Raw genomic sequence first — 27,454 nt, forward strand, 5'->3', positions numbered from 1 at the left:
GATCCAGGGATCAAACCCGGGTCTCCCACATTGCAGGCAGATTTCTTTACCATCTGAGCCACCAGTGAATAAACTTACATAGGTGAGGTACCTTTTGAATAAGGATAACTGGCATGGGCACTGAGGGAATTAATGGTTGAGGTTCACTGATAACCCAGAACACTCTGGCAGGCAGGCTCTGCTGTGGTCTATCTGAAGTCTCAGAAGAGATATCAAGGAAATCATCAAATTCATTTCACTCGGTATCAGTCAAGTTCCCCCTAATTTCAAAAATACTAGAGCTCAAAGAGGCAAAAACTAATTCCACTATATACTGAGTTCCATCAGAAAAATGAGTTTCTTTAAGTCTACAGATCTCTGTTGCTTCACTTTTTTCTTAATTGAAAAAATAAGCAAAAGTTCAGGATGCAAAACTAATTTATTGATCTAAACCATGCTTATTCCAGAAAGTATTTTCTTAGCTGACTTACAAGGCTATATAAAATATGTGATAATTTCTATAATTCCAAATTTCTATGAGTTAAAATCCAACAGAACTATAATTTTTCTGTTATTAAAGCCCAAGAGGAATTTGCCAGGTGTTTCTTCATAAAGATACCCTGTCAAATCGTTAATAATATCCTTCACTACATTCTTAATACTGAGGAATTATTCCTCACAGAGCTGCTTCTGATAGTGACAATGTTTGATGAATTTACATCAAAGAACAATCTGGTAAAGATAACCATCCATGGTTGGAGGGGCAGTGGAGGGGGAAGGGTAATAATATTATTGTTGATACAGTCAAGGCTCAATTCTTTACTGATTTAGTTTGAACTGTGGATACATTTGGGCTTCCCAGGTGGTGTATGGTAAAGAACCCACCTGCCAATGCAGAAGATTTAAGAGATGTGGGTTCGATCCCTAGGTCAAAAAGATCCCCCGGAGAAGAGCAAGGCCAACCACTCCAGCATTCTTGCCTGGATAATCCCATGAACAGAGGAGCCTGGTGGGCTACAGTCCACATGGTCACAAAGAGTTGGAAACAACTGAAACGACTTGGCATGCACACATGCAAGGATGTATTTTAGGATATGAAATGAACAAACTACATTATCAGTCTAGTAATATATTTACCTCAATTGAGCCTTTCAAAAAATATTGAATAAGTGCCCATAAGTTGGCCAACTACTAAAGATATTGCTATTTTATAATGCAAATTGAGAGGACTATGATGGAAAAAAAATCTCCTTTTTGAAAGTATAAGTGCTAATAAGGGCATATGCCTGAATTTTAGACAATCCAATGTTAAAATTAGACTGGAAGAAGGGGCTAAGATTCTTCTCAGCACTGGTTTCAATTTTCTCTGGAAGGGAGCTATTAATAAGGAAGAACTCAGTCATACTTCTGGTGTTAAGCAATGAACACCTGGATTGTTCATCTTGGACTCAGGCTCACTCTCCTTACTGAAACCACACTGGCCTATTTCATTCTCTAACTCATCCTGTTCCTGCCCACCAGAGAGCAAGGAAGGAATCATTCTTCAGATCTCAACTCAAATGCCAGGTCCTCATAAAAACCTTTTCTGACTCAGAGAAATCCTTCATTAAAGGCTCTCAAAGAACTATGTTTCTCACTTTTATAGCACCTTCCACATTTTCATTTAATTTTTTTAGGGAAGAATAATACTCACCAGGTACCCAATAGGTTGCTTCAACCATTAATGACATTATACTTTCCATTTTTCATGTATTACCCACCCTACTTTTTTCCTGAAGTATTGTAAAACAAATTTCACACATCATAAAATTTCAGGTAAGCTCTTTTAAAAAATAATCACAACACCATTACCAACATCAAGCAAAATTAGCAATTCCTTAATACTACCCAATACCTATATCATGCTCAATTTTATTTCATTACTCAGAAACATTCTATTATAGTTAATTTGTTCCAATCAAAATAAGGTAAAACTTTTTTTGGTTTGTGGTTCTGTTGGTTATCTTATATCATTTTATTTATCCTACATGATTTGTTAAAAATACTGAATCACTCATAGAATTTTCCACATTCTTAATTTGGCAGATTATGTCTTTTTAGTGTAATTCAATGCATTCTTCTCTCCTATAGTCTCTAGAAAGAGATGATTAGATTTAGAAGCTTATTAGACAGTACAGATTTTGGCAAGAATATATTGTGGTGTTTTATGTTTCTTATTTAAAAACATCAGGAAACACAATGCCTGGTGGTCCCAGTTACAGATTTGCTAGAATAGTTTTATAGTTTATCTCCCCAATAGACCACTAGCTTCATGAAGATAGACAGTGTATCTGTATTCACTAATTTTTAAATCTCCAATGTTTAATACAAGCCTAATACAGAAAATTGTCAATGATGTTTTATTTAATTATACATGTAAATTCTAAGATTGTCATTTTAGATGGGCAAATATTTTTTAATACCTACATTCCTACTGTTGTGTATATCTGATTCTTTTCGTAAGTTTTGCCAATAACTGAGAATTCATAGACAAATTTCACCTAGAAACTGTGTAATTGATGGAATAATAAGGTTTCAGTGTTGACTCTCTAGAACAATGATGAAAAATGTGTTCTCTTTCTCACTGTCATGAAATCAAATACCTATAAGTATAGATTGAATTTTGCAACTGGAACTCCTCAGTAAGAATTAAATTGAGAATTTGTGAAGACACTATTTATGTATCTGGCACATGATGTTGTTGCTCAGTCGCTAAGTCATATCTGACTCTTTGTGACCACATGGACCGCACCATGCCAGGCTTTCTTGTCCTTCACTATCTCCCCAAGTTTGCTCAAAGTTACATCCATTGATTGGCGATGCTATCTAACCATCTCGTTCTCTGCGGCTCTCTTCTCCTGGCACATAGCTGACAATAAATATTATATACTATTATTATTACTTTCATTATTATTATTTTAATTATCCCTTTAGGGGGACACAGTCAAAGACTTGAGAATTTCATATTGAGGAGTATTCTCCATATGGACTGCTGTGCCTTCTTGCAGTTGCCTTCTTGTGTTTCCTATAATTAATCAATACCATTTTTTCAGTTGCTTAGTATACTCTAAGCAGTGCCAAGTGCTTTACAAGCATTTATTTAATTTGAATCTCACAACTTACGACAGATATTATAATATACACCTTACAGATGAAGAAACTGAGGTTTAGAATGGTTAACTTCAGATATGTAGATGACACCACCATAATGACAGAAAGTGAAGAGGAACTAAAGAGCCTCTTGATGAAGGTGAAAGAGGAGAGTTAAAAAGCTGGCTGAAAACTCAAAATTAAAAAAACAAAGATCATGGCATCCGGTCCCCTCACTTCATGGCACATAGATGGGGAAAAAATAGAACAGTGACAGGCTTTATTTTCTTGGGCTACAAAACCACTGTGGCTGCAGCCATGAAATTAAAATACACTTGCTTCTTAGAAGAAAAGCTTTGACAAACCTAGACAGCATATAAAAAGAAGAGACATTATGGTCCATATATTCAAAGTTCTGGTTTTTCCAGTAGTCCTATACGGATGTGAGAGTTGAACCATAAAGAACGCTGAGCACCAAAGAATTGATGCTTTCAAACTGTGGAGCTGGAGAAGACCCTCGAGAGTCTCTTGGACTACAATGAGATCAAATCAGTCAATCGTAAAGGAGATCCACCCTGACTATTCATTAGAAGGACTGATGGTAAAGCTGAAGTCTCAATACTTTGGCCACCTGATGTGGAGAGCCAACTCATTGGAAAGGACCAAGATGTTGGGAAAGACCGAAGGCAGGAGAAGGGGGCGACAGAGGATGAGACGGTTGGATGGCATCACCAACTCAATGGACATGAGTTTGAGCAAACTCCAAGAGATAGTGAAGGATGGGGAAGCGTGGCGTGCTGCAGTCCATGGGGTTGCAAAGAGTTGGACCTGACTGAGTAACAACAACGGAAGGTTAACATACTTGGCAAATATCATAAATCTAGTAAGCAGCTAAAATGGACTGAAATCTATATTAATCTGACTGCAAAACTGTGATTTTAGCCAATATAATCTACTGTTTTATTGTAATGTGAGAATATGAAACATATATGCAATTTCCCAGTAATTTCAATGTAGGAATTAGAATTTGCCGAGTGTTACATCAGTCACCTAAAGAGTCCTCAGTATGTTCCATTTAAAATTCTTCATTCTCCAGCATTATCTTATGTGTAAAAAAGGAAAAGAAAATACATCTTGCAAAAATGACTTTTACTCTCATTTTCCCAAGAAACTTTTGAATGACAAAATGTTCTAGTACTCTTCCAGGAAAAGAAATCTCTCATAATTGAAAGACTATTTAAATCCAGAAAGGGTTTATGTGGTCCAGAATAGCCAAATGAATGGAGATATTGGGAAATTACAAAATACTCTAAGTTCTTCACAAGCAGAGTTAATAGGGCATCTTATCTGAAATAAGAGAAGAATTGTGCTCTTGGATATATCTGTGTGTAGCTCTTATCATTTGAAATGCCACTTCAAAACAAATTATACATTCCACATATCATTCGGACTACAATCATTCAATCTGTAGGATCTCAGACTCATTTCTAGAGACAGAAAGCTGTGTAATTTATCTGTGACTTCCTCATGAGTGATATAAAGGCTATACTCAATAGCTTCTTTTGATTAATATACATGCTTTCTTCATACCGTCCACAATTGCTTCTTCTTTCAGTGGTATGCACTGACCTTGTAGATAAATGTATCTATCAATAACTTGTCATTTGGTATGATCCTACATTATGTCATTCAGGCCCTACTTTTTAGTGGAATGACTTTTCTTGAGTTTCTTTACTGATCACAGCTTAATGAGAGAGCTAGTTAATAGAGAGTTATCATTTTCCCCTTTTGGTCCAGCAGAGGCCTTTGATTAATGAACCTCTTCGCCAGTCATACCACACATGCCAGAGTGAATCATGGCCCATTTCCTCCTTTTTTTTTTTTTTATCTTTTCTACATGAGGGATAAGCAAGATACAGTTCTTTTCCCTCAATTCTGTCCTTTTTACATCTACTAGAAAATGTAGTTCAAACACTTCTTCCCATGTAGACAGTCTTCATTAGCGAGTGTCAAGAGTGAAAATAGTAACAAACCCAGAGGGAGGGAAGAGAAGGCAAGGCACGGCTCCCTTCCCACAAGTGAGGGCCCTGTAATCAGGTCAGTGGGTGGGAGCACTGGACTTGCTTGTGACCCCTCTGGGCTGAGCACCTTCCAAAGGACAAACTCTGAGGCAGTGGGGCACCTCACAGCACCGGGGAAGGGAGCAGCACCTCAGAAGAGGCAGGAGTTCCACCCCTCAGGCTGCTCTGGCCCCTGCCCGCCACACACCTGGACAGCTCTGGGGAGGGATACTAGGCGGCTGAGCCAAGCCTGGGAAGAGGTGTGAGACAGCCAGGTCCTGTGGAATACAAGAAAGCTGCTTCTGGTTGCTTTCTGGGGGCTTGTTTGCCCTTTTTGCACACTTACAGCAGAATTTAGATTTTTTTTAAGATGATTTTCTATAACTTTAATATTACTTCTGCCAATACTTTTAGATTCATAGACCAGATCTTTTGCTATGAAGCTAAACATCTAAAAGTACATTCAAATGGAATACCAGGGTAATTGAAAATTAGAGTAAAACTGTATTAAGCTTTACTTATCATGAACTTAATTACTGCACAGATAAAATAACTTCTTATGCCAGGATGGACAGTGCATTTCCTCTTGAAAGAGCCAGAAAGTCAATATTTTTTTTTCTCTTTTCACAACTTCACTACTATACTTTGATCCACGCTTTTAGTACTTTCTAGCTTCTAAATTGTGGGAGGTGCTATCACTTTTGAGTTGAACACTGAAAATTTCCAAAGTCAATTCTGATGTTCTGTATGAAGTAAGTTTAAATTAATAAACTATGCCTGCATTACGAGAAAAAAAAAAAGTGTATACTTCGTTACAAGAAGTTCAAATACATATATACATATATATATACACCCATAGTTTATTATATATATAATATATTTTATATAATATATACTGTGTATATATATCGGAGAAGTCAATGGCAACCCACTCCAGTACTCTTGCCTGAAAAATCCCATGGACGGAGGAGCCTGGTAGGCTGCAGTCCATGGGTTTGTGGTGTCAGACACGACTGAGCAACTTCACTTTCACTTTTCACTTTCATGCATTGGAGAAGGAAAAGGCAACCCACTCCAGTGTTTCTGCCTGTAGAATCCCAGGGACAGCGGAGTCTGGTGGGCTGCCGTCTATGGGGTCACACAGAGTTGGACACGACTGAAGCGACTTAGCAGCAGCAGCAGTGTATATATATATATATATATATATATATATATACATCCATAGTTTATTAGCAGTAGTAATCAGCATTTTGGAACAAAAATATTGTATATATTAAGTGACCAAAAAACGTTGGTCACTCTTACCACACCACACTCAGAAAAGAATGTTATGTAGGAAAAGTCAGCCCTTTTACTAAAATCACTTATGATCTTATCATGTACCACACATAGATAATGAACATCTATTAGAACAAATATGCTCCAAGACTTGAGAAGATACATTCTGACTCTAAAAGAGCATTAAAAAAATCTATACCTCTGCTGTTATTTTTTCTTCTTGAAGTTCTGGTAAAGGCTTCTGAAATTCCTGATCAATCTTAGATTTCTCAGTAGCTGTCTGCTTTTCTTCTTCATAGGATATAGCAAGTAAGCCTAAGAACAAACTTGCCATATAAAAGGCAAACCAAAAACTTATCACAACAAAAAATATCATGTAGACCTTCCCAGAAGCATAAAGGATCTAAGGAGAGGTGGAAAAAAGACAGAGAGGAAATGTTATTTGTCTTACTGTGATCTCTTATTTTAAAATAAAAAAAAAAAAGAAATTTTGTTAGAATTTAGTTACAAGTGGAATGCAATTACAAGACAGTTAAAGTACTGGCTTTACCTGGAGAAATAACTAAAAAGCTCTTTAACTTTAGACATATATGTAAGATACAAAATAATGGTACAAAATCAGGGAAGAATTTAGTAATTTAATTCAGGGTGAGCATTTGACATTTTTGTCTTCATTAACAGATCAAACATAATGAAAGAAAAAACTGTCATCTTTCAATAAAGAACGCTGGATAGTCCGAATATGAATGATTGTTTCCTTTGCAATAGAATCTTTAAATATATGAAGTGTAATAAAGTCAAAGGATGAATGTCTGGATATTACTTTCTTTGGATCATTACTTTATGGAAACATCACAACAAAGTACAAGATCATGTCTGTTCAAAGAGAGGAGGAACAGGAATATTTGATTATCTGTCAGGATACTTGCTTTCGTGAAGAACCTCTGCACAAATCACCTAGGAAAGTCATACAATTCACATATATTAAGTCATTTATGGATATACATGCATGCTTCCCTTGTGGTTCAGACAGTAAAGAATCTGCTTGCAATGCAGGAGGCATGGGTTCAATCCCTGGGTTGGGAAGGGGGCCTGGAGGAGGGCATGGCAACCTACTCTAGTATTCTAGCCTGGAAAATCCCCATGGACAGAAGAACCTGGCGGGCTATAGTCCGTGGGGTCACAAAGGATTGGACAAGACTGAGACACTAAGCCCTGCACATGTGTGCAAAGCTGCTTCAGTCATGTCTGACTCTGTGACCCTACGGACTATATCCTGCCAGGCTGCTCTGTCCTAGGGATTCCCCAGACAAGAAAACTGGAGTGGGTTGCCATGTCCTCCTCCAGGGGATCTTCCCAAGCCAGGGATCGAACCTGCATGTCTTATGTCTCCTGCATTGGCAGGCACGTTCTTTACTACTAGTGCCACCTGGAAAATCCCATTTATGAATAGAAAAATACAAAGTAGCAGATCTCTAAACTGAGCATTGACTGGCTTTTATTTCAAAATAAGTACCTAAGATATATCAGAAAATTGAAAAATTTATAAGTAGATATTACAAATCCAAAATATAGTCCATTGATCTATCCTCACTGATTACAAGTAGATGAACAAATTTCAGGAAAACATATGGGAAAAGTTTTCACTTTTAAGCATTCATTTGAATCAATAGACAAGTCTTACTTACAGAAAATATTGTGTTGGCATGTTAAGAATGTTTACAAATTAACAGGAAGTTCTAACATCTAATCAGAAATAATTTCTTCTTAATAAGAAATTTTTAATAAACAGTATTTTTTAATAAACTCTATTATCCAAGTGAGTAAGCTATTTAGGATTTGGTTAAATATTTTCCCCACTAAATAGCTGTTATCCACAATACATTCAGAAGTCAGTATTAGATATCACGAGTATTGTAGGATATACACATTAATAAATACTTTATGTTTGTTATTTCCTTAATTCCATGTAAAACATTTACATTGTATTTACCATGTAAAAAGGAGATGAAATTAGATAAAGATCTCACAGCTGTGGGGAAATGCCTGAATCCAAAATTTTTGCTCTTTCCACTAAATGAAGCTGATAGAGAATAAAAGCATACAATCTTATTAGAATGAAAAAGTGTGCAAATTCAAGTTTTATTGTATTTTAGCAGAAAACAGGGGCTAATTACAGCCTGTTTACCGTATATTTTTATGAAAATCAAATGAAACAATGTATGGGAGGATCTCAGCTCATGGCAAGTATGTGATAAACGTGAACTGTGATTGAATATAACCCCACTCCATGAGAAGTGACAACCTGCTTTGTTCATTTCTGTACCAATGCCACATCAGAATACTTGGATTAAATAATGCTTGTTTAATGAATGGGGAATGCTATTCTCCAAAACACAAGCTGTACTCTTTGGGAATAACTGTTGAATTTACCTAGTCATGGTTCAATAGAGCAGTGCTGAGTAAAAAATCCAGTCCAAATCAAAGCAAACCTTATCTATACTAGTCAATAAAATCCTAGAGTGCAATAATGATGAAGGTCTTGAAAGACTCCAGAATCAGGGCATTCCCAGACTGTTCTCATTTCCCTGGTGTGTGATGGGATTTCTTTTAAACAATTACTAACAAGTAAATTAACTTACACACTTTGAAAGCTGTAAATAAAAGGCAAGACATTCACTATTATATAAAGTAAACAATTCATAAATATTCACTTAAATTTTTTGTTTATTAAAATTTTATTAAGCATTTCTATATGTTAGATGCTGAGAAGACAAAAATTAAAATAAGACAAAATAATTCTTAGGTCATTTATCTCCTAATGGGCAGAAATACTGAACAAGCAAACATGATTGCAGAGACCATATCTTAAAGGGCGCTATGGACCATGCATTTGGACACTGAACTTCATCCTATAGACATCTGGAAATCACTGGAGGATTTTGAAGAGGATAACATGGTAAGATTAGTTCAGAAATAAGAAGTTCCTAGTGTTGTGGAGGAGGCATGATACTTGTTAAAAAGTTTGACAAATAACAATATACTACTCTTTCAAAATTAGAAAAATATAGTTTGCATAAAGAAAACAATCACTTGTAATATTTTAAGTACTTCTACTAGAAACATAATTTTCCTACAAGCATGTTTGGTTTACTTGATTTTCATTTAATAATATATTATGAATCTTTGTGCTAAAAATATATTACCTTATTCTTATCATTATTAATGGCCTATAAACATACACATATGTATATACACACCATAATTTATCTATTCAATCATAAAAAGTACAGTACATGTGTGTTTAAAAAGAGTATTCTTCAACTGCACATACTTTTGGAATTTAAAGTAATTATTTTATCTAATATCTTTTGCTATTAACTATGCTGCTGAAAAACACTGCATATTCCACTTTTCTTAAAAGAAAAGCTGAATCTACATTTTTAATGAGTATATATTATATCCTTCTGAGAAACTATGGCACACAAAAGGAGAATCAGAATTTTTGTTTAAAGTCTCATAACAGTAAGCTTTCTGTTACTATAACTGGAGCATGACTGACTATTAAAAGAGGATGAGAAGAAATAGAAGAATTAAAAAGAAATAGTACATTGTAGGCATGAATAACCTTTCGTTTCAGCATGTGAATTCTTAGTTGCAGTACACGGGGTTCCTTGACCAGGGATCAAATTCACTCCCCCTGACTTGGGAGCTCAGAGTCTTAGCCACTGGACCACCAGGGAAGTCCCAACAATTTCTTAACAGATGGTAATCTCATAGGTTCAAATTTTTTGTCTGAAGAATTAGCACCTAGAAATGCTTTCTAGTTAATGTCAAATCTATAAGACCACAGAGTAGGACACTGGTCGCTGGTAGATACATGTGTTTTAACTTTGGGGAAGTTATCTGACTGCTTTGATCTTAGGGTCTTCATGTAAAAGCATATGCACATATTTATATCCTGACCTTGTAGGACTGTTTCAAAGATTAAATAAGATACCAATACATAAGAACACTAAAGTGTTTACATACAGTTTGACATTGAATAATTCTATTTCCTTCTGGCCTCAAATTCTTCTCCACACAAAAATTATTTTAATAAAGTACATTACATTTGATCATTATTTTAGAAAGGAGGAGCATGGCATCATTCTTACGTGCAGTGCAGATTCTCTGTGTTCTTACCTGGTGATAAAGTGCTTCAGGGTAATCCTGCATCATTAACCGAAATAAAGATAATAAGGCCCAGCCAAAGCTGTCAAAATTTGTGTAGCCATCATCAGGATTTACACCAGCTTTTACACACACATATCCTTCAGGACACTGACTAATTAAGATGAAGAAAAGAAAAACTGCTTACTCTTAGGTGACTTTCAGATCAAGGTTAAATCACAAATTCAGAACATCTACCCATGAATAATAAAGGGCTCCCTCTTTCACGGGGCATAGTCTTCTCCCAAACAATTCCCAGTGAAAAAAAGTTGCATATGAGTTAGATTTTCAGCAGATATAAGTGAACAGCATTAATTAAGCTAAAAGACAACAGGGACTCACAAATGGTTTTTGCCAAGTCTTTGTTAAAGATTTCTTTACTACCCAAAATCAAAGTGAAAGTATAACTGGTGGAAAATGACATTGATAAAAATAAAACTGCAGTAGTTGAGAGTTTAATTTTTAAATGATCTCACCTCAAACCCTTAGATACCATTATTTAAAGAGTGAGAAAACATTGTTCATCAATAATTTATAAGCAGTAACGGCACTTTGGTAGAAAGATCAGATTAAATATTTATTTCATTTCCTTTCATGGAGTCTTCATAATTTTGCCTACTGGGGCTTGGTTCTTGTGGTCCATTATGAAAGAAGTGGCCCAATAAATCATGCTTCTTCTCTTATCACCTCTCTGTAGTTCCCTCCCACATTATTGGAGCTTTGGCCATGTGACTTGTTTTACATATTTGTTAATGGCTAACAAATGTGATACAAACAGAGGTTTAAAAAGTACTTGTGTGTTGAGGCTTGCTAAATTGCTGACCTATAGAATCTGAACAGATGAAATTTTGTTCTTGTCTTAAAACACTAACTTTTGGGATAGTTTATCATACAGCAAAGTATAATGGCTGCAGATGAAACACTGACATTCTCTTCTGGGCTGATATACTATATCATTGTCATTCTGACTATCCACGACTTGGTATCTTGAACATGCATTTCATGTCAAATCTAGTTTGGAATGTCCACAGAAAGGTTTAGCTCAAGTGGGATAGGGCAGACACAATGAGATGGGTTCACAATCTGGACTTGAAAATAGAATGGGAGCCCAGCAGTAAAGGGGTAAAAAGGTTGAATAAGCAATGAAATGTCTAAATCACCTTGTATATGCTGTCGCTTCAGTCATGTCTGACTATTTGTGACCCTATGAACTATAGCCTGCCAGGTTCCTCTCTCCATGGGATTCTCCAGGCAAGAATACTGGAGCAAGTTGCCATTTCCTACTCCAGGGGATCTTCCTGACCCAGGGACTGAACCGAGTTCTAATTGGCAGGCGAGTTCTTTACCACCAGTGCCACCTGAGAAGCACCCCCCGCCGTGTGTGTGTGTGTGTGTGTGTGTGTGTGTGTGTGTGTGTTAGTTGCTCAGTCGTGCCCGACTCTATGCAATCCCATCAAATGTAGCCTACCAGACTTCTCTGTCCATGGGATTCTTTGGGCAAGAATACTGGAGTGTATCACCATGCCCTCCTCCAGGGATCGAACCCAGGTCTCCTGAAAGAGTGTCTAGTGGACTCTTACCATCTCAGCCACAAGGGAAGCCTCTGGGAAGCCCCCAAATCACTTTAATAGGACTAAACTACATAACTCATTCTCCTGCCCCTATGTGCTTTTTCTCTATCTCAGACCCAGAGCCTCTAAGAACTGAGTTTCAGATGGATTTCAAGTCATTCTAGTTGAGGAAAGTAACACAAGGAATTAATCCATTGTACTGCTGAGAACCACTCTATTTCAACTTTATTTCGTCATCTGAAATTATAAGAAAATAAAAGTTTTTCCAATAGTCATGTATGGATGTGAGAGTTGGACTATAAAGAAAGCTGAGCACCAGAGAATTGATGCTTTTGAACTGTGGTGTTGGAGAAACTCTTGAGAGTCCCTCGCACTGCCAGGAAATGCAACCAGTCCATCCTAAAGGAAATCAGTCCTGAATATTAATTGGAAGGACTGATGCTGAAGCTGAAACTCCAATACTTTGGCCACTTAATACGAAGAACTGACTCACTAGAAAAGACCCTGATGCTGGGAAAGATTGAAGGCAGGGGGAAAAGGGGACGACAGAGGATGAGATGGTTGAATGGCATCACTGACTCGATGAAGATGAGTTTGAACAAGCTCCAGGAGTTGGTGATGGGCAGGGAAGCCTGAAGAGCTGTAGTCCATGGGGTTGCAAACAGTCAGACATGACTGAGTGACTGAACTGGACTGAAGACTTGAGAGTTTTGTCATCTCACTGAAGAATTATTTTAAGTCCTATTGTTGTTTAGTTGCTAAGTCGTTTCTGACTCTTTTGAGACTCCATGAGGCCCACTAGGCTCCCCTGTTCATGGGATTTCTCAGGCAACAATACTGGAGAGGGTTTGCCATTTATTTCCTCTTCCCGACCCAGGGATCAAGCCAGCACCTCCTGCACTGGCAGATGGATTCTTTACCGCTAAGCCACCAGGTTCCCATAAGCTGCCATAATTCCAAGAACTGGTCTCAAGGAAATTGAAACCAAGCAACCCTGGATCCGAAGATTAGTCATAGTTAAAACAATCAACACGATGCTGGGCAGACCACGGAGGACCGATTTCAAGATGACTGTCCGCTGACTGTGCTGTTTCTGCATGTAGCTCCCTCCCTCTTGCCCCCTGATTGTCGGGGCAGATGGAGAGTCAGCCTTTGAACAATTGTCACCCTCCCCTCGGTTGCTAGCATCTAAAATAAAGCAAACTTTCCTTTTCACTAAATGGCCTCTTATTGGTTTTTGAGCAGTGAAGAGCCCAACTCCACTCTCCATTACAATACAGACTTGATAGAAGAAAACATTAACACCACTTACCTAGCATCTGATCTGTTGCCACAAAGAAGAGCATATCTTTCTCCCTCCAAATAATAAAAGTTTTCTGTTTCTGGAAAAATATGAAAGACATGATGTTTTGTATCTAACTTTGAGTGAACAGCATTTATCTAAACCCAATTACATCTGTACAGATGAACATCCTTCTCTACAGCAAGAAGGAATGAGTTTGTAGCCTACCATTTTCTCTCAACCTAGGAGGCTTTGGTCATATTTATTTATTTTTGAATGATAAAATTTGTGAGTTTTAGCAATTCCAAACTTTGGTTTCCCTGACATAACTTTCTGAAGACTTGGAACTTTATCATCCTGATAAAGGAAACTGATCCAAATTAGTACTTGAGCATAGTTAGGTATTTACATAAAGATTGTTCTGAAGTTGAATTTGTTCTGAAATTGAAGGTTCAACATTTCTGTGAAGAATGCTTTTTGATATAGATGGCAAGGGATTCTTACCTCGAATATAATATGGATTTCCAGTTCTGTTATTCAGCATGTCAGTTTCATTTTCTTGGGGCCATCGCAAACATTTATGTTTCAGATTGCCCATGAAGAGCCCCATCCCAATTAGGGAAAATACACTCAGAAAAAAGAGAGTTAGGATAATGACCACAGTGAGCTTCTTCAAACAATGGATGAGTATCCCTACAAAAGACTTCATTCCTGAAAAGAGAAAGGTTTGTTTTTCATAAAATAAAATACCTTAGTAAAGCAGCATTAGCAAACTTCTCCCATGGTGAATGCAGATGCCATTGAAATCAATAGCTTTGTGTTTTATAATTTCATTTATCATTATCTAGATCTGATAAATAAAAGAAATAACATGCGAAACTTTGAGATTTCTGTATTATTGCTAATTTATTACACTTGGCAATAATTCAGACATTCTTTAGTACTTCTACTTATTTGTTTTATTTCTTTTTACTACATAAAGAACAGGCCTGCTCTCTTGGTTACTGTTTTTCATACTAATCACCATTATTTACAAGCACAGGTAAAGGCATAGAGTTACAAGTCAACATGGGTTGCAAATGTTGTTGAAAAAGAAATAGTTTGAAATAGCAGTATTCTTTACATTTTTATTAATTTTTATGACCTGAATTTTTGAAGCTCATTAAATAAAACATGAAAAAACTTTATGAATAGAAATGGAATAACATACAACTGTGATTATATGTCACTGTATTTATACCAGGATACTTGTTAATTAAGAATTCAACTTCAATGTTAGTTTTACTTAAGGACACTCATTTTTCTAACTATTAAATAATACATGCTCAATTCAGAAAATATAGAAAGCAAGAAGAAACAACAAAAACCCCATAATTATACTTCATAAATGAAACTACCATAACTCTTCTTTCCTCCAATAATGGATAAAAATATACCAACTTCATGATGTTGAGCAAGTTACCAACATTTTAATGTTTCTGTTTAATTATTTTTAAGGGAGTATAAATATACTTATTTCATACATCATTGTGAGAATTGAAAATCTATTTTTTTAAATGACATCCTCAGATGATTAGATTTCTTGAGTGTAATAGAATAGGGTTGAAATAAAGTTATTAGAAAAGAGCGTCCTCAAATAAAACTAACTTTAAAATACTTGGGTGCAATCTCAAAAAGAACAGAATGATCTCTGTTTGTTTCCAAGGCAAACCATTCAATATCACGGTAATCCAAGTCTCTGCCACAACCACTCAAGTTGAAGAAGCTGAAGTTGAACGGTTCTATGATGACCTAGAAGACCATCTAGAACTAACAACAAAAAAAAGATGTCCTTTTCATCGTGGGGATTGTAAAGAAAAAGTAGGAAGTCAATAGATACCTGGAGTAACAGGAAGGTTGACCTTCGAGTACAAAATGAAGCAAGGCAAAGGCTAATAGAGTTTTGCCTAGAGAACACATAGCTCATAGCAAACACCCTCTCCCAACAACACAAGAGACAACTCTACACATGGACATCACGAGATGGTCAACACTAAAATCAGATTGATTATATTCTTTGCGGCCAAAGGTGGAGACTAAACAGTCAGCAAAGACAAGACTGGGAGCTGACTGCGGCTTAAATCATAAACTACTTATTGCAAAATTCAGACTTAAATTGAAGAAATCAGGGAAAACTACTAGACCATTCAGGTATGACCTAAATCAAATCCCTTATGATATACAGTGAAAGTGACAAATAGATTCAAGGGGTTAGATCTGATAGAGTGCCTGAAGTATTATGCATGAAGTTCATGAAATCGTACAGGAGGCAGTCATCAAAATCACCCCCAAGAAAAAGAAACAGCAAAATGGTTGTCTGAGGAGGCCTTACAAATTGCTGAGAAGAGAAGTGAAAGGCAAAGGAGAAGAGGAAAGATATATCCATCTGAATGGAGAATTCCAAAGAATAGCAAGGAGAGATAAGAAAGCCTTCCTAAGTGATCAATGCAAAGAAATAGAGGAAAACAATAGAATGGGCAAGACTAGCGATCTCCTCAAGAAAATCAGATACCAAGTACTGGTCCTTTAATAGACTGGAACCTGGTGGTCGGGAGTCGATGATGAGAAAGTGAAAGAAGGAAAGAGGCTAATATTCCCTGGGTTACACAGCCGGCTTTCACGCTCCAGGGAATCAGCCAGAAAAAGAGAGATAAAGAGAAAGAAAGAAAGACAGACACGGGGACCAAAGCTCTGATGGAGCAAAGGTGTTTTAATCAACATGGCATGGGCATATACACTGTAGTTATTCTCAGCAAAAATAAAGATTAAAAATCCAGACTTGCAAAACACAAAGCGATCCCTATTAAAGAGAGAAGAGGATACTTATCACCATAATGAGAAACTAACAAAGGAAATGCCTGGATTCCTCAGCCCCAGGAAAGGCAAGGTGTGCCTCTCCTCTTAATTCCTGAATATTCAGGATCAACAAGGGCCAAAGGTTTCCTGACAGATCCATAACAGCACACAGGAAGCCTCCTGTTAAATGCTTCCTGACAACCAAGGGAACATTTCATGCAAATATGGGCACAATAAAGGACAGAAATGGTAAGGACCTACCAGCAGCAGAAGATATTAGGAAGAGGTGGCAGAAACACAGAAAAACTACACAAAAAAGATTTTAATGACCCAGATAACCACAATGCTGTGATCACTCACCTGGAGCCAGACATCCCAGAAGTCAAATGGGCCTTAGAAAGCATCACTATGAACAAAGTTAGTGGAGGTGATGAATTCCAGCTGAGCTATTTCAAATCCTAAAAGATGATGCTGTGAAAGTGCTGTACTCAATATGCCAGAAAATTTGGAAAACTCAGCAGTGGCCACAGAACTGGAAAAGGTCAGTTTTCATTCCAATCTCAAAGAAAGGCAACGCAAAAGAATGTTCAAACTACTACATAATTGCACTCATCTCGCACAGTGGCAAAGTAATGCTCAAAATTATCCACGCCAGGCTTCAACAGTACATGAACAGAGAACTTCCAGATGTTCAAGCTGGATTTAGAAAAGGCAGAGAAAGCAGAGATCAAACTGCCAACATCTGTTGGATCATAGAAAAAGCAAGAGAATTACAGAAAAAAACATCTACTTCTGCTTTGTTGACTATGCCAAAGCCTTTGACTGTGTGGATCACAACAAACTGTAGAAAATTCTTCAAGGGAAGGGAATAGCAGTCCACCTTGCCTGCTTCCTGAGAAATCTGTATGCAGGTCTAGAAGCAACAGTTAGAACTGGCCATAGAACAACAGACTGGTTTCAAATTGAAAAGGAGTACATCAAGGCCATATAGTGTCACCCTGCTTATTTAACTTATATGCAGAGTACATCATGCAAAATGCTGGGCTGGATGAAGCACAAGCTGGAATCCAGATTGCTGAGAGAAATATCAATAACCTCTGATATGCAGCAGATAGCACCCTTATGGCAGAAAGTGAAAATAAACTAAAGAGTCTCTTGATAAATGTGAAAGAGGAGAGTAAAAAAACTGGCTTAAAACTCACCACTCAAAAAACTAAGATCATGGCATCCAGTCCCATCAATTCCTAGCAAATAGATGGGGAAACAATGGAAACAGTGACAGACTTTATTTTGGGAGGCTCCAAAATCACTATAGATGGTAATTGCAGCCATGAAATTAAAAGATGCTTGCTCCTTGGAAGAAAAGCTATGACCAACCGAAACAGCGTATTAAAAAGCAGAGACATTACTTAGTCCACAAAGGTTTGCCTAGTCAAAGCTATGCTTTTTCCAGCAGTCATATATGGATGTGAGAGTTGGACCATAAAGAAGGCTGAGATGAGAAGAATTGATGCTTTTCAAATGTGGTGTTGGAGAAGACTCTTGAGAGTCCCTTGGATTGCAAGGAGATCAAACCAGTCAATCCTAAAGAAAATCAGTCTTGAATATTCATTGGGAGGACTGATGCTGAAGCTGAAGCTCCAATACTTTGGACATGTGATACAAAGAACTGACTCACTGGAAAAGACCCTGATGCTGGGAAAGATTGAAGGCAGGAGGAGAAGGGGACAACAGAGGATGAGATGGTTGGATGGCATCACGGACTTGATGGACAGGAGTTTGAGCAAGCTCTGGGAGTGGTCATGGACAGCGAAGTCTGGCATACTACAGTTCACTGATTGCAAAGAGTCAGACATGACTGACTGAACTGACTGAAAGTCACTCCTGTGATTAAAGAAATGTGATACCTAGAATAAATATATAATTTTAATTGCTATCATCCTAAAATACATATTTACAGCTACTTTGGCCACTTGGAATTATACTATGAATTGTTTTGCTATATGCAAGTCTTTTTAAAGTATTACATTAAAAATGGAATTTCTGTGTCATGGTATATGAGATATTTAAGTATTAATTCATATGTTCAAATTTTTTAAAGAATATTTGAGCTAATGCATAAACCAAAGACTATAAATATATAATCATGCCTTTACTAAAGGTAGGACATTTGAAAAAATATCACTGCCAATTTATTAGAAGAAAAATGGGACATTTTAATTTGATATTATTGCCATGATCACCATAAATATCTTTTAAAATATGTGTCTTTGCACTGTGTATTTTTTATTTGGTCACTGTCATGAGTCCTGTGTATATCTTGTACTGAAAAAAATTTTCACATTGTTTTGTTGAAATTATCTTTAGGAATGGAAATTCTTAAATATAAGTAAGAAGGTATGTGTGTATATAAACATAAACTCATGCAAATATTTTATCAATAATAGTGATATTATAGTATATAAAGTATACTTATACATATATAACTACAAAATATTTTTATTAATATTACTGTGACATAAATATATTATATACAGAATATATATAATCAAGCTTCTTATGGAGCTTTTAGTGTCAACATTTTAATCGATGATAAAAAGAAGTCACCATCACACTTTATAGACTCAAATTTATTAGTAATTTTCATTGTTATCTTCCATCCATTGCTATCTACCATTCAAAGCTTTGAACCATATGTCAATTTTGATTTTGATTTCCTGGTATAACTTTTTCCTTCTTTTTACTTTTAAATTTTCATTTTGTTTTAGTTTAGGTGTATCGTTTGTGGATTCTAACATTTCTGATTTAATTTTAAAGTCTATATATTTCTTTAATTAATTAATTTTCACTTCTGGCTCCGCTTGGTCACTGATTCTGCACATGGGTTTTCTATAGTTATGGCGAGCAGGGGGCTACTCTTCAGCTGTGATGCATGGGCTTAGCTGCCCAGTGCTGTCTAGGATCCTCCTGGACCAGGGATCGAACCAAAGTCCCCTGCGTTGGCAGGCAGATTCTTAACCAGCACTTGGACCCCAAAGAAGCTCAAGTCTCTACATCTTGACAGATAATTTTAACTCAATTATGTTCACTTTTATAAACTGGATTATACTTTATGCCTTAGAGTACATTTTTAAAAGAAAAAAGGATTATTTTCATTCTCTTGAATAGTGTGTTTTTCCTTTCTTCCTTGTTTTCATACACACTGTATTACCAGTATGTGCCTAGGTTGTTTTCTCCTTTGAAAAAAAAAATAAGAGCAATTCGTACCAGCCTGTATGCTCCCAATTCTAGTTACTGTATTATACCTGAATTTACCTGAATTCTTCTATGATCTTTACCTCTAATTCTAAGATGAAGATGAAGGTGATACAACTTATGTTCCAGTAATTTGTGGAGAGTAGTAAAAGAACTAAGACTGTGGAAATTCCTGCAAGGACATTTCTTGCTGCTGGTTTCTTCACTGTGCTTGGTGAAGCTACCATGTCACAGACCATTGTTATCAAACAGGTTATTGAGATATATTTTATAAACCATACAATTCACCTGTTTAATGTGTACTATTCAATGTTTCAGTATATCCACAAGTGAAGTGAAGTCGCTCAGTTGTGTCTGACTCTTTGCAACTGCATGGACTGTAGCCTACCAGGCTCCTCCATCCATGTGATTTTCGAGGCAAGAATACTGGAGTGGGTTGCCATTTCCTTCTCCAGCCGATCTTCCCGACCCAGGAATTGAACTCGGGTCCTCCCTCATTGTAGGCAGACGCTTTGCCGTCTGAGCCATCAGGAAAGTCATATCCACAAGGCAAGGCATCCATTATCACATTTTCCAATGTTTTTGCTGTTTTGCCCAGCCTGGACTCCAAGCACAGAGTATGCATACATCTGGCCTTCTTCATGATGTTCCAGTGGATGAACGTTGCTTGCAGATCTTACCTTTGGTGTTATCACACTAGCTTGTGGGTTTATTCATTCCACTATTTGATAAAACTTCTGACTCATAACAGCCAAAAAAAAAAACTCTGAATGAAGTTTTCCTATCTTACTGTTTTTATTCATTCTGAACAACAAATCAGAAGGTATTAGTAGGCTTCCCTAAGACATACTCAGGAATGGGATGTGTAAATTATTCCTCAGCATCTTCCATCAATGTGGTCATGGTCTACACTATTTAACAGAACCTTCTTGAATGTTGTGGCATGTGGAACACATCCTATCCGAGCACTGAGACTAAAAGGGTACTTATCTTATTTTACATAACTTTGTTCATTTCAACTGGCTTTTAGATTCAATGAGGAAAAGAAGAGGATGGATTATATAACTGTCTGGACTGCTAATTCATTCAGAAGTCTAAGGACAATTTTAGTATTTCATATTTAAGACATAAAATTAAAGAAATAAGAAAAAATAGAGAAGTAAAATATTTTGATTGAGCTCTACATTTTGTTATCATAAGCATTGAAACCACTTCAAATAAGTAACAAATGTGGTATTATTTTTCCTTTCCATTCCAGGAGTGACAAATAAATTTGATACTTGATCTGATATTCATTTATATCAAAGATGAAACATTGTTTAACTTTTCTCCAAGCAATGGCAGGGCTGTTCAAATGAATACATGGAAGTACATAAAACAAAATGAAGACAAAGAACTCGATGCTTTTTCTTACCTTGGTTTAAAGGAATAATTTTCAAAATTCTCAAATTTCTCATAATTCTAAATAATGAAATGAAATTCAGAGGTGAATATCTTGAAATATGCCTGTGGAATTAAATTAAAGTCGTTTAGAAATCATATTGAGTTTATGTTACTGACATTTGATTTTTTATAATATTTGAAGCTTGTTTCTAAAACCAGACATCCAAATGTTCCCTTGCTTTCATTATTGCATTTTGCAAATAGCTTTATTATTGATTGGAAGGGAAAGATTTCTACCATGCAAGGTAATCAAGTAAACATTAATCTACAAATTATGAGAGTTTATAAAAGCTTGACACCTTGAGTAGTCAAAATTTCATCAAATACTCTATATAATGTTCATATTTTGCAATCTTAATTGGTTTGAAAAGATAGTTAAAATAAGAAAATACATAGCTTTTGAAAGGAATAAGATTTATTTTAAGTATTTAAACTCCTGGTGCTGATAATGATGATGATAACAATGGTGATGGTGATGGTAGCAGAAATCAAAATGTATATTGGTTAAGGACACAGATTTTAGAGCCAGACTGCTGGTATAGAAATATAGGCTCTGCAACGGTATTTTTCACAGAACTAGACCAAAGAATTTCACAATTTGTATGGAAATACAAAAAACCTCGAATAGCCAAAGCAATCTTGAGAAAGAAGAATGGAACTGGAGGAATCAACCTGCCTGACTTCAGACTCTACTACAAAGCCACAGTCATCAAGACAGTATGGTACTGGCACAAAGACAGAAATATAGATCAATGGAACAGAATAGAAAGCCCAGAGATAAATCCACGAACCTATGGACACCTTATCTTTGACAAAGGAGGCAAGGATATACAATGGAAAAAAGACAACCTCTTTAACAAGTGGTGCTGGGAAAACTGGTCAACCACTTGTAAAAGAATGAAACTAGAACACTTTCTAACACCATACACAAAAATAAACTCAAAATGGATTAAAGATCTAAATGTAAGACCAGAAACTATAAAACTCCTAGAGGAGAACATAGGCAAAACACTCTCCGACATAAATCACAGCAAGATCCTCTATGACTCACCTCCCAGAATATTGGAAATAAAAGCAAAACTAAACAAATGGGACCTAATGAAACTTAAAAGCTTTTGCACTACAAAGGAAACTATAAGTAAGGTGAAAAGACAGCCCTCAGATTGGGAGAAAATAATAGCAAATGAAGAAACAGACAAAGGATTAATCTCAAAAATATACAAGCAACTCCTGCAGCTCAATTCCAGAAAAATAAATGACCCAATCAAAAAATGGGCCAAAGAACTAAACAGACATTTCTCCAAAGAAGACATACAGATGGCTAACAAACACATGAAAAGATGCTCAACATCACTCATTATTAGAGAAATGCAAATCAAAACCACAATGAGGTACCATTACACGCCAGTCAGGATGGCTGCTATCCAAAAGTCTACAAGCAATAAATGCTGGAGAGGGTGTGGAGAAAAGGGAACCCTCTTACACTGTTGGTGGGAATGCAAACTAGTACAGCCGCTATGGAAAACAGTGTGGAGATTTCTTAAAAAACTGGAAATAGAACTGCCATATGACCCAGCAATCCCACTTCTGGGCATACACACTGAGGAAACCAGATCTGAAAGAGACACGTGCACCCCAATGTTCATCGCAGCACTGTTTATAATAGCCAGGACATGGAAGCAACCTAGATGCCCATCAGCAGATGAATGGATAAGGAAGCTGTGGTACATATACACCATGGAATATTACTCAGCATTAAAAAGAATTCATTTGAATCAGTCCTAATGAGATGGATGAAACTGGAGCCCCTTATACAGAGTGAAGTAAGCCAGAAAGATAAAGAACATTACAGCATACTAACACATATATATGGAATTTAGAAAGATGGTAACAATAACCCTATATGCAAAACAGAAAAAGAGACACAGAAATACAGAACAGACTTTTGAACTCTGTGGGAGAATGTGAGGGTGGGATATTTCAATAGAACAGCATGTATACTATCTATGGTGAAACAGATCACCAGCCCAGGTGGGATGCATGAGACAAGTGCTCGGGCCTGGTGCACTGGGAAGACCCAGAGGAATCGGGTGGAGAGGGAGGTGGGAGGGGGGATCGGGATGGGGAATACGTGTAAATCTATGGCTGATTCATATCAATGTATGACAAAACCCACTGAAATGTTGTGAAGTAATGAGCCTCCAACTAATAAAAAAAATAAAATAAAATAAAATAAAAAAATAAAAAAAAAAAAAGAAATGGGAGAGAAATATAGGCTCTGCTATTTACTAGTTGTGTGATAAGAAAAAATTACTTAACCTATTTTGCCTCGGTTTCCTCAAAAGTGAAAAGTAAGGATAAGGGTACTTTCTAATTCTGAGGATATGGGGAAGATTAAATTAGTTAATCGATGTACATTCATAGCAAAGCACCTTCACATACTAAGGGCCCTTAGTTGCGTTAGCCAAGTTTTAGCTAATAGCAGTGGCAAGAAGAAAAATAATACTAGTGATAGCAGAAGTAGTGATAATAATTTCAAAGATATTAGCTACTATTTTTTGACTGCTCACAACATGGAAGAAACTAATCATGTTCTTTATAAAGGTTATTTCTTTTTTAAAAAATTGACACTAACTCTACAAATAGAGTATTACTTTATTTTTAACAGGAGTTTGATACCTGTGACAATTTCTTTAGCCATAAAATAGAGTACATTAAATAGAAGGATTGAAAAACTTAATACACATGTAAATTATCTGAATTTAATGTATCATTCTAGAAAAATGTGCATGTGTATAAAATATCTTATTCTGATAATTAAAATATTTACTGTTCTTAAGCAATATCGATGAACAGAATCAAATATGCTGGAATCCTCTCCTATGTCTCCAGGATATTTTCTGGTCACCAAACATAATCACCTCAAATGCGAAAAATTCAACCTCTATTGTTTTTGCTTCAGGTAGAAAACAGAGATAATATCCCATTCCTTTGATTTTCAATGCATAGTCAGGACTAGTTCAGTTGGAGCTGCCTAAGAGAACTCAGAGAACTCACTATGTCTATGATTTATGAATTGTTCTGTACTCACAGAATTTTTACAGGCAGAAAATTCTGTCAACCTCAATGTTTCTTTATGAAAAGCATTTTTTTTAGCAAGCAAACATTATGATGTTTGTAACTTAAAAGGAGTACTCACTCAAATAAAGTTACACTGAAATCAAGCCAGTTCCATGAATCACCAAAGAAATAAAAAGGTCCTGCCCAGATGCCTCTTGCAATGAGTTTTACAAGTATTTCAAACGTATAAATTCCAAGCAAAGTATTCCTGCAGAAAAAATTTCACATAATTTTTATATTACTTTTCATATTAAAAATGAAACCAATATATCATAATTCTGAAATATATGTCTATGATAATTATTTGGCAATCAATCAACCAACCAACTAGACAACCATAGGATAGGGCTTTAGTTAGGGCTTCCTGAGTCTTACAACAATAACTATGAAATTTGGCTATCAGTTTTTTTTCAACAAATTTTAGCTCAGGGTTATATTTACATATATTTAAGAAAAGAATAAATACAAAATATCAAATTTATCCCACACTGGGAGTCCAGCAATAAGCAACTGAAATGTAGGCAAGTATGAAAGAACTTATTATATACATATGCAAGAATTTTTACAGTGAATCAGTATAACACGTATTTACCTTCCAAAGTTAACTAATTTTAAGAATAGAAACCTTGAGGAGTGGCATCAAGAAGGTCTTCTTCCCTAGAAAATGTAATGGGCCTTTCCATTTTTGTATTCTAATGCAAGGTAAGCTACTCACACCCCTCAGGAAAAAGAAGGAGAACAGAAAGGAATAAAAAGATATCTTTTTATCTAAAGAATAGACAGGATAAAAGTTATCTGTGTTTGAAACAAATCTGGTGTGGGACTGCAATAGTAAAGAAAATCTGAAGCACTGAAATATATCAATCATTAGAATAAAAATAAAGCTTCACTTGTATGATGCCACAGACATAAACACATATACAGATAAAGGCTCAAGCATCTATATCATGTTAACCTAACATGCTGGGAAATTTAAAATCCAATTAAGAGTAATGATGGGAAGAAAAACATTAAAATTGATTAACAACATGTGGATATATTTTATTCAGAAAATTCATCAATTGTGGAATATGTATACATATTATATTATGTACAATGTATACCACATGTAAATTATAAATATTAATTTGTACCATCTTATAATATGTAGTACATAATGTACTATAACACAATGTGTTAAATATAAAATATAATCATATACGAGATTATACATAATAAAATTATATAACTTACTGCAATGCTGGCCCCCATCTTGGCAAATCAGTCATAGACATAAATATGCAGTCAGTCAGGACGCTAACCAAAATGAACAGTCGGAAAAAGGTAAGTTACAGTCAAGGAACAATAGTAATAAAAATAATGTTTAAAATACATTTCTATAATCTGTTTATATGTACACACATGAGATCACATAGTTTCTTAAGTTTCAAAAAATGTACTATTTATATTGAAAAGCAACAAGGATTAAGATTTGCTACCACTACTTGTGTGCACTAGAAAATGCATTTTAAATGTATTTTCAAATATGGAACACACTGAAACTATAACCAAGATTTCAGTTTGACATAAAATGATATGTTAATTAAAAAGAGAAAAAGACTGCAACAATATTTGAATAGAATAGTTGCATTTGATGTTAGTACAGTTTAAAACCAACAGAAAAGGATATGGATGTACCAAAATCTTAATGGTTGCTCTTCTAATTGAATTGAAAGGAGACAATGTACACCAGGTAGCACTGAATCTGAATATTGTTCTCTTTTTATTTAATACTATGAAAGTCTATAAGAAGAAAAAATGAAAATCAAGTGAAATTAGAACTGAGAATTATGATCTTATCAATCATGCAACATTTTCCAATGACCATTTCAGTCATGAAGTCTAACACTTATACTTAAATTTTTATATCTGTTTACAGATTAAATCAAATGGAAAGGTTTTTAAGCTAGTTTTATTCATATTTAGGCTTATCTACCATACCTTTTTTTGCCAGTGTTCTACCTAAGAAAACCATTTGCCACACACCAATCCTTAAGTTTTCCTGCAGAACTGATGTAATAGAAAGAAATCTATAGCTTGATGGCTCAAGAGTATCCATTTTAGCATACTAAAATTCAATAAATGTAAAATAAGTTAATTTTATTTTGAAGCAAATAAGATATGAGACTGCAGTAGTAAAAGTGACCCACCCAATGCATGCAAACATTATCTTAATCATTAGTAATTTTCTATGGTATATAACCATGCTGTACATTATCACTGACATAAATATATTTAACACAAAAATTTATGTCATGTAAAACTAATCTGTTGGTATATTTAAGTATTAAACGCCCCCAAAAAAGAAAAATCAGAAACATCTTAAAAAGGACTTATATACATATGTATATGTGAAGATATATGTGTGTAAAATACACACATATAATATATGTGTGTATGTGTGTGTATATATAAACATACAGAATTATATACACACACATATATGCACTTTTGTTATACATACATATCCATTTGGAAAATTCATTCATGTGCTGTATGCATAACTATAGTATACATTGCTGTTGTTTAGTCCCTAAGTCCCATCCGACTCATTTGCAACCCCATGGACTGTAGCCCTGCCAGGCTCCTTTGTCCATGGAATTTCCCAGGCAAGAATACTAGAGTTGGTTGCCATTTCCTTCTCCAATTCCTGACCCCATGACTGAATCCATGCACCATCAGGGAAGTCCTCATATTACACATCGCAAACATTATATACACTACCATGTAATAACATTAAATGTATAGCATAAAAGGCATATAAGGATATTGGAATCTTTTTACTATATGCATTTACACTGTAAAATGTCAGCATGCTTCCACCATGCAAAGTATTTGAAAGAGTTGTGACTAACAGAATGATCTCTTTGCCTTCCATCCAGCATGCATGCTGAGTCCCTTCAGTCGTGTCTGAGTCTGCGACCCTATGGACTGTAACCCACCAGGCTCCTCTGTCTTGGGATTCTCCAGGCAAGAATACTGGAGTGGAAGGTTGCCATGCCTTCCTCCTGGCGATGTTCCTTATCCAGGGATCGAACCTGCATCTCTTACATCTCCTGCATTGACAGGTGGGGTCTTTACCACTTGTGCCACCTGTTACTGATTCATTTTCTTTTCACTCATTTGGTAAAATCATTGAATGCACTACAATATCAAAGAATATCAAATTACATTTGTCCACAATGGGGCTAATTCTTACCTCCCCCAAGTCTGACCTTTTTTTTTTATAATTACTTCATTTTTGTTAGAAG

The 27,454-nt window shown here is 35.8% G+C and overlaps 1 protein-coding gene across 1 annotated transcript in view; it reads right to left on the reverse strand.

Annotated features, from left to right (window-relative positions):
- The window catches only part of SCN7A (sodium voltage-gated channel alpha subunit 7), a 78,411-nt gene that overhangs the window by 31,925 nt on the left and 19,032 nt on the right, over positions 1-27,454 (reverse strand). The window contains exons 3-10 of the mRNA XM_043488190.1: positions 25,834-25,946; positions 25,398-25,487; positions 24,244-24,372; positions 21,016-21,107; positions 14,016-14,222; positions 13,542-13,611; positions 10,632-10,773; positions 6,646-6,849 (exon numbers count right to left, since the gene is read on the reverse strand). Of these exons, the coding sequence (XP_043344125.1) occupies positions 6,646-6,849; positions 10,632-10,773; positions 13,542-13,611; positions 14,016-14,222; positions 21,016-21,107; positions 24,244-24,372; positions 25,398-25,487; positions 25,834-25,946 (1,047 nt within the window). The remainder of the gene's footprint in view (positions 1-6,645; positions 6,850-10,631; positions 10,774-13,541; positions 13,612-14,015; positions 14,223-21,015; positions 21,108-24,243; positions 24,373-25,397; positions 25,488-25,833; positions 25,947-27,454) is intronic.

Source organism: Cervus canadensis, chromosome 15 (assembly GCF_019320065.1).
Source record: "Cervus canadensis isolate Bull #8, Minnesota chromosome 15, ASM1932006v1, whole genome shotgun sequence".
Lineage (NCBI taxonomy): Eukaryota > Metazoa > Chordata > Mammalia > Artiodactyla > Cervidae > Cervus > Cervus canadensis.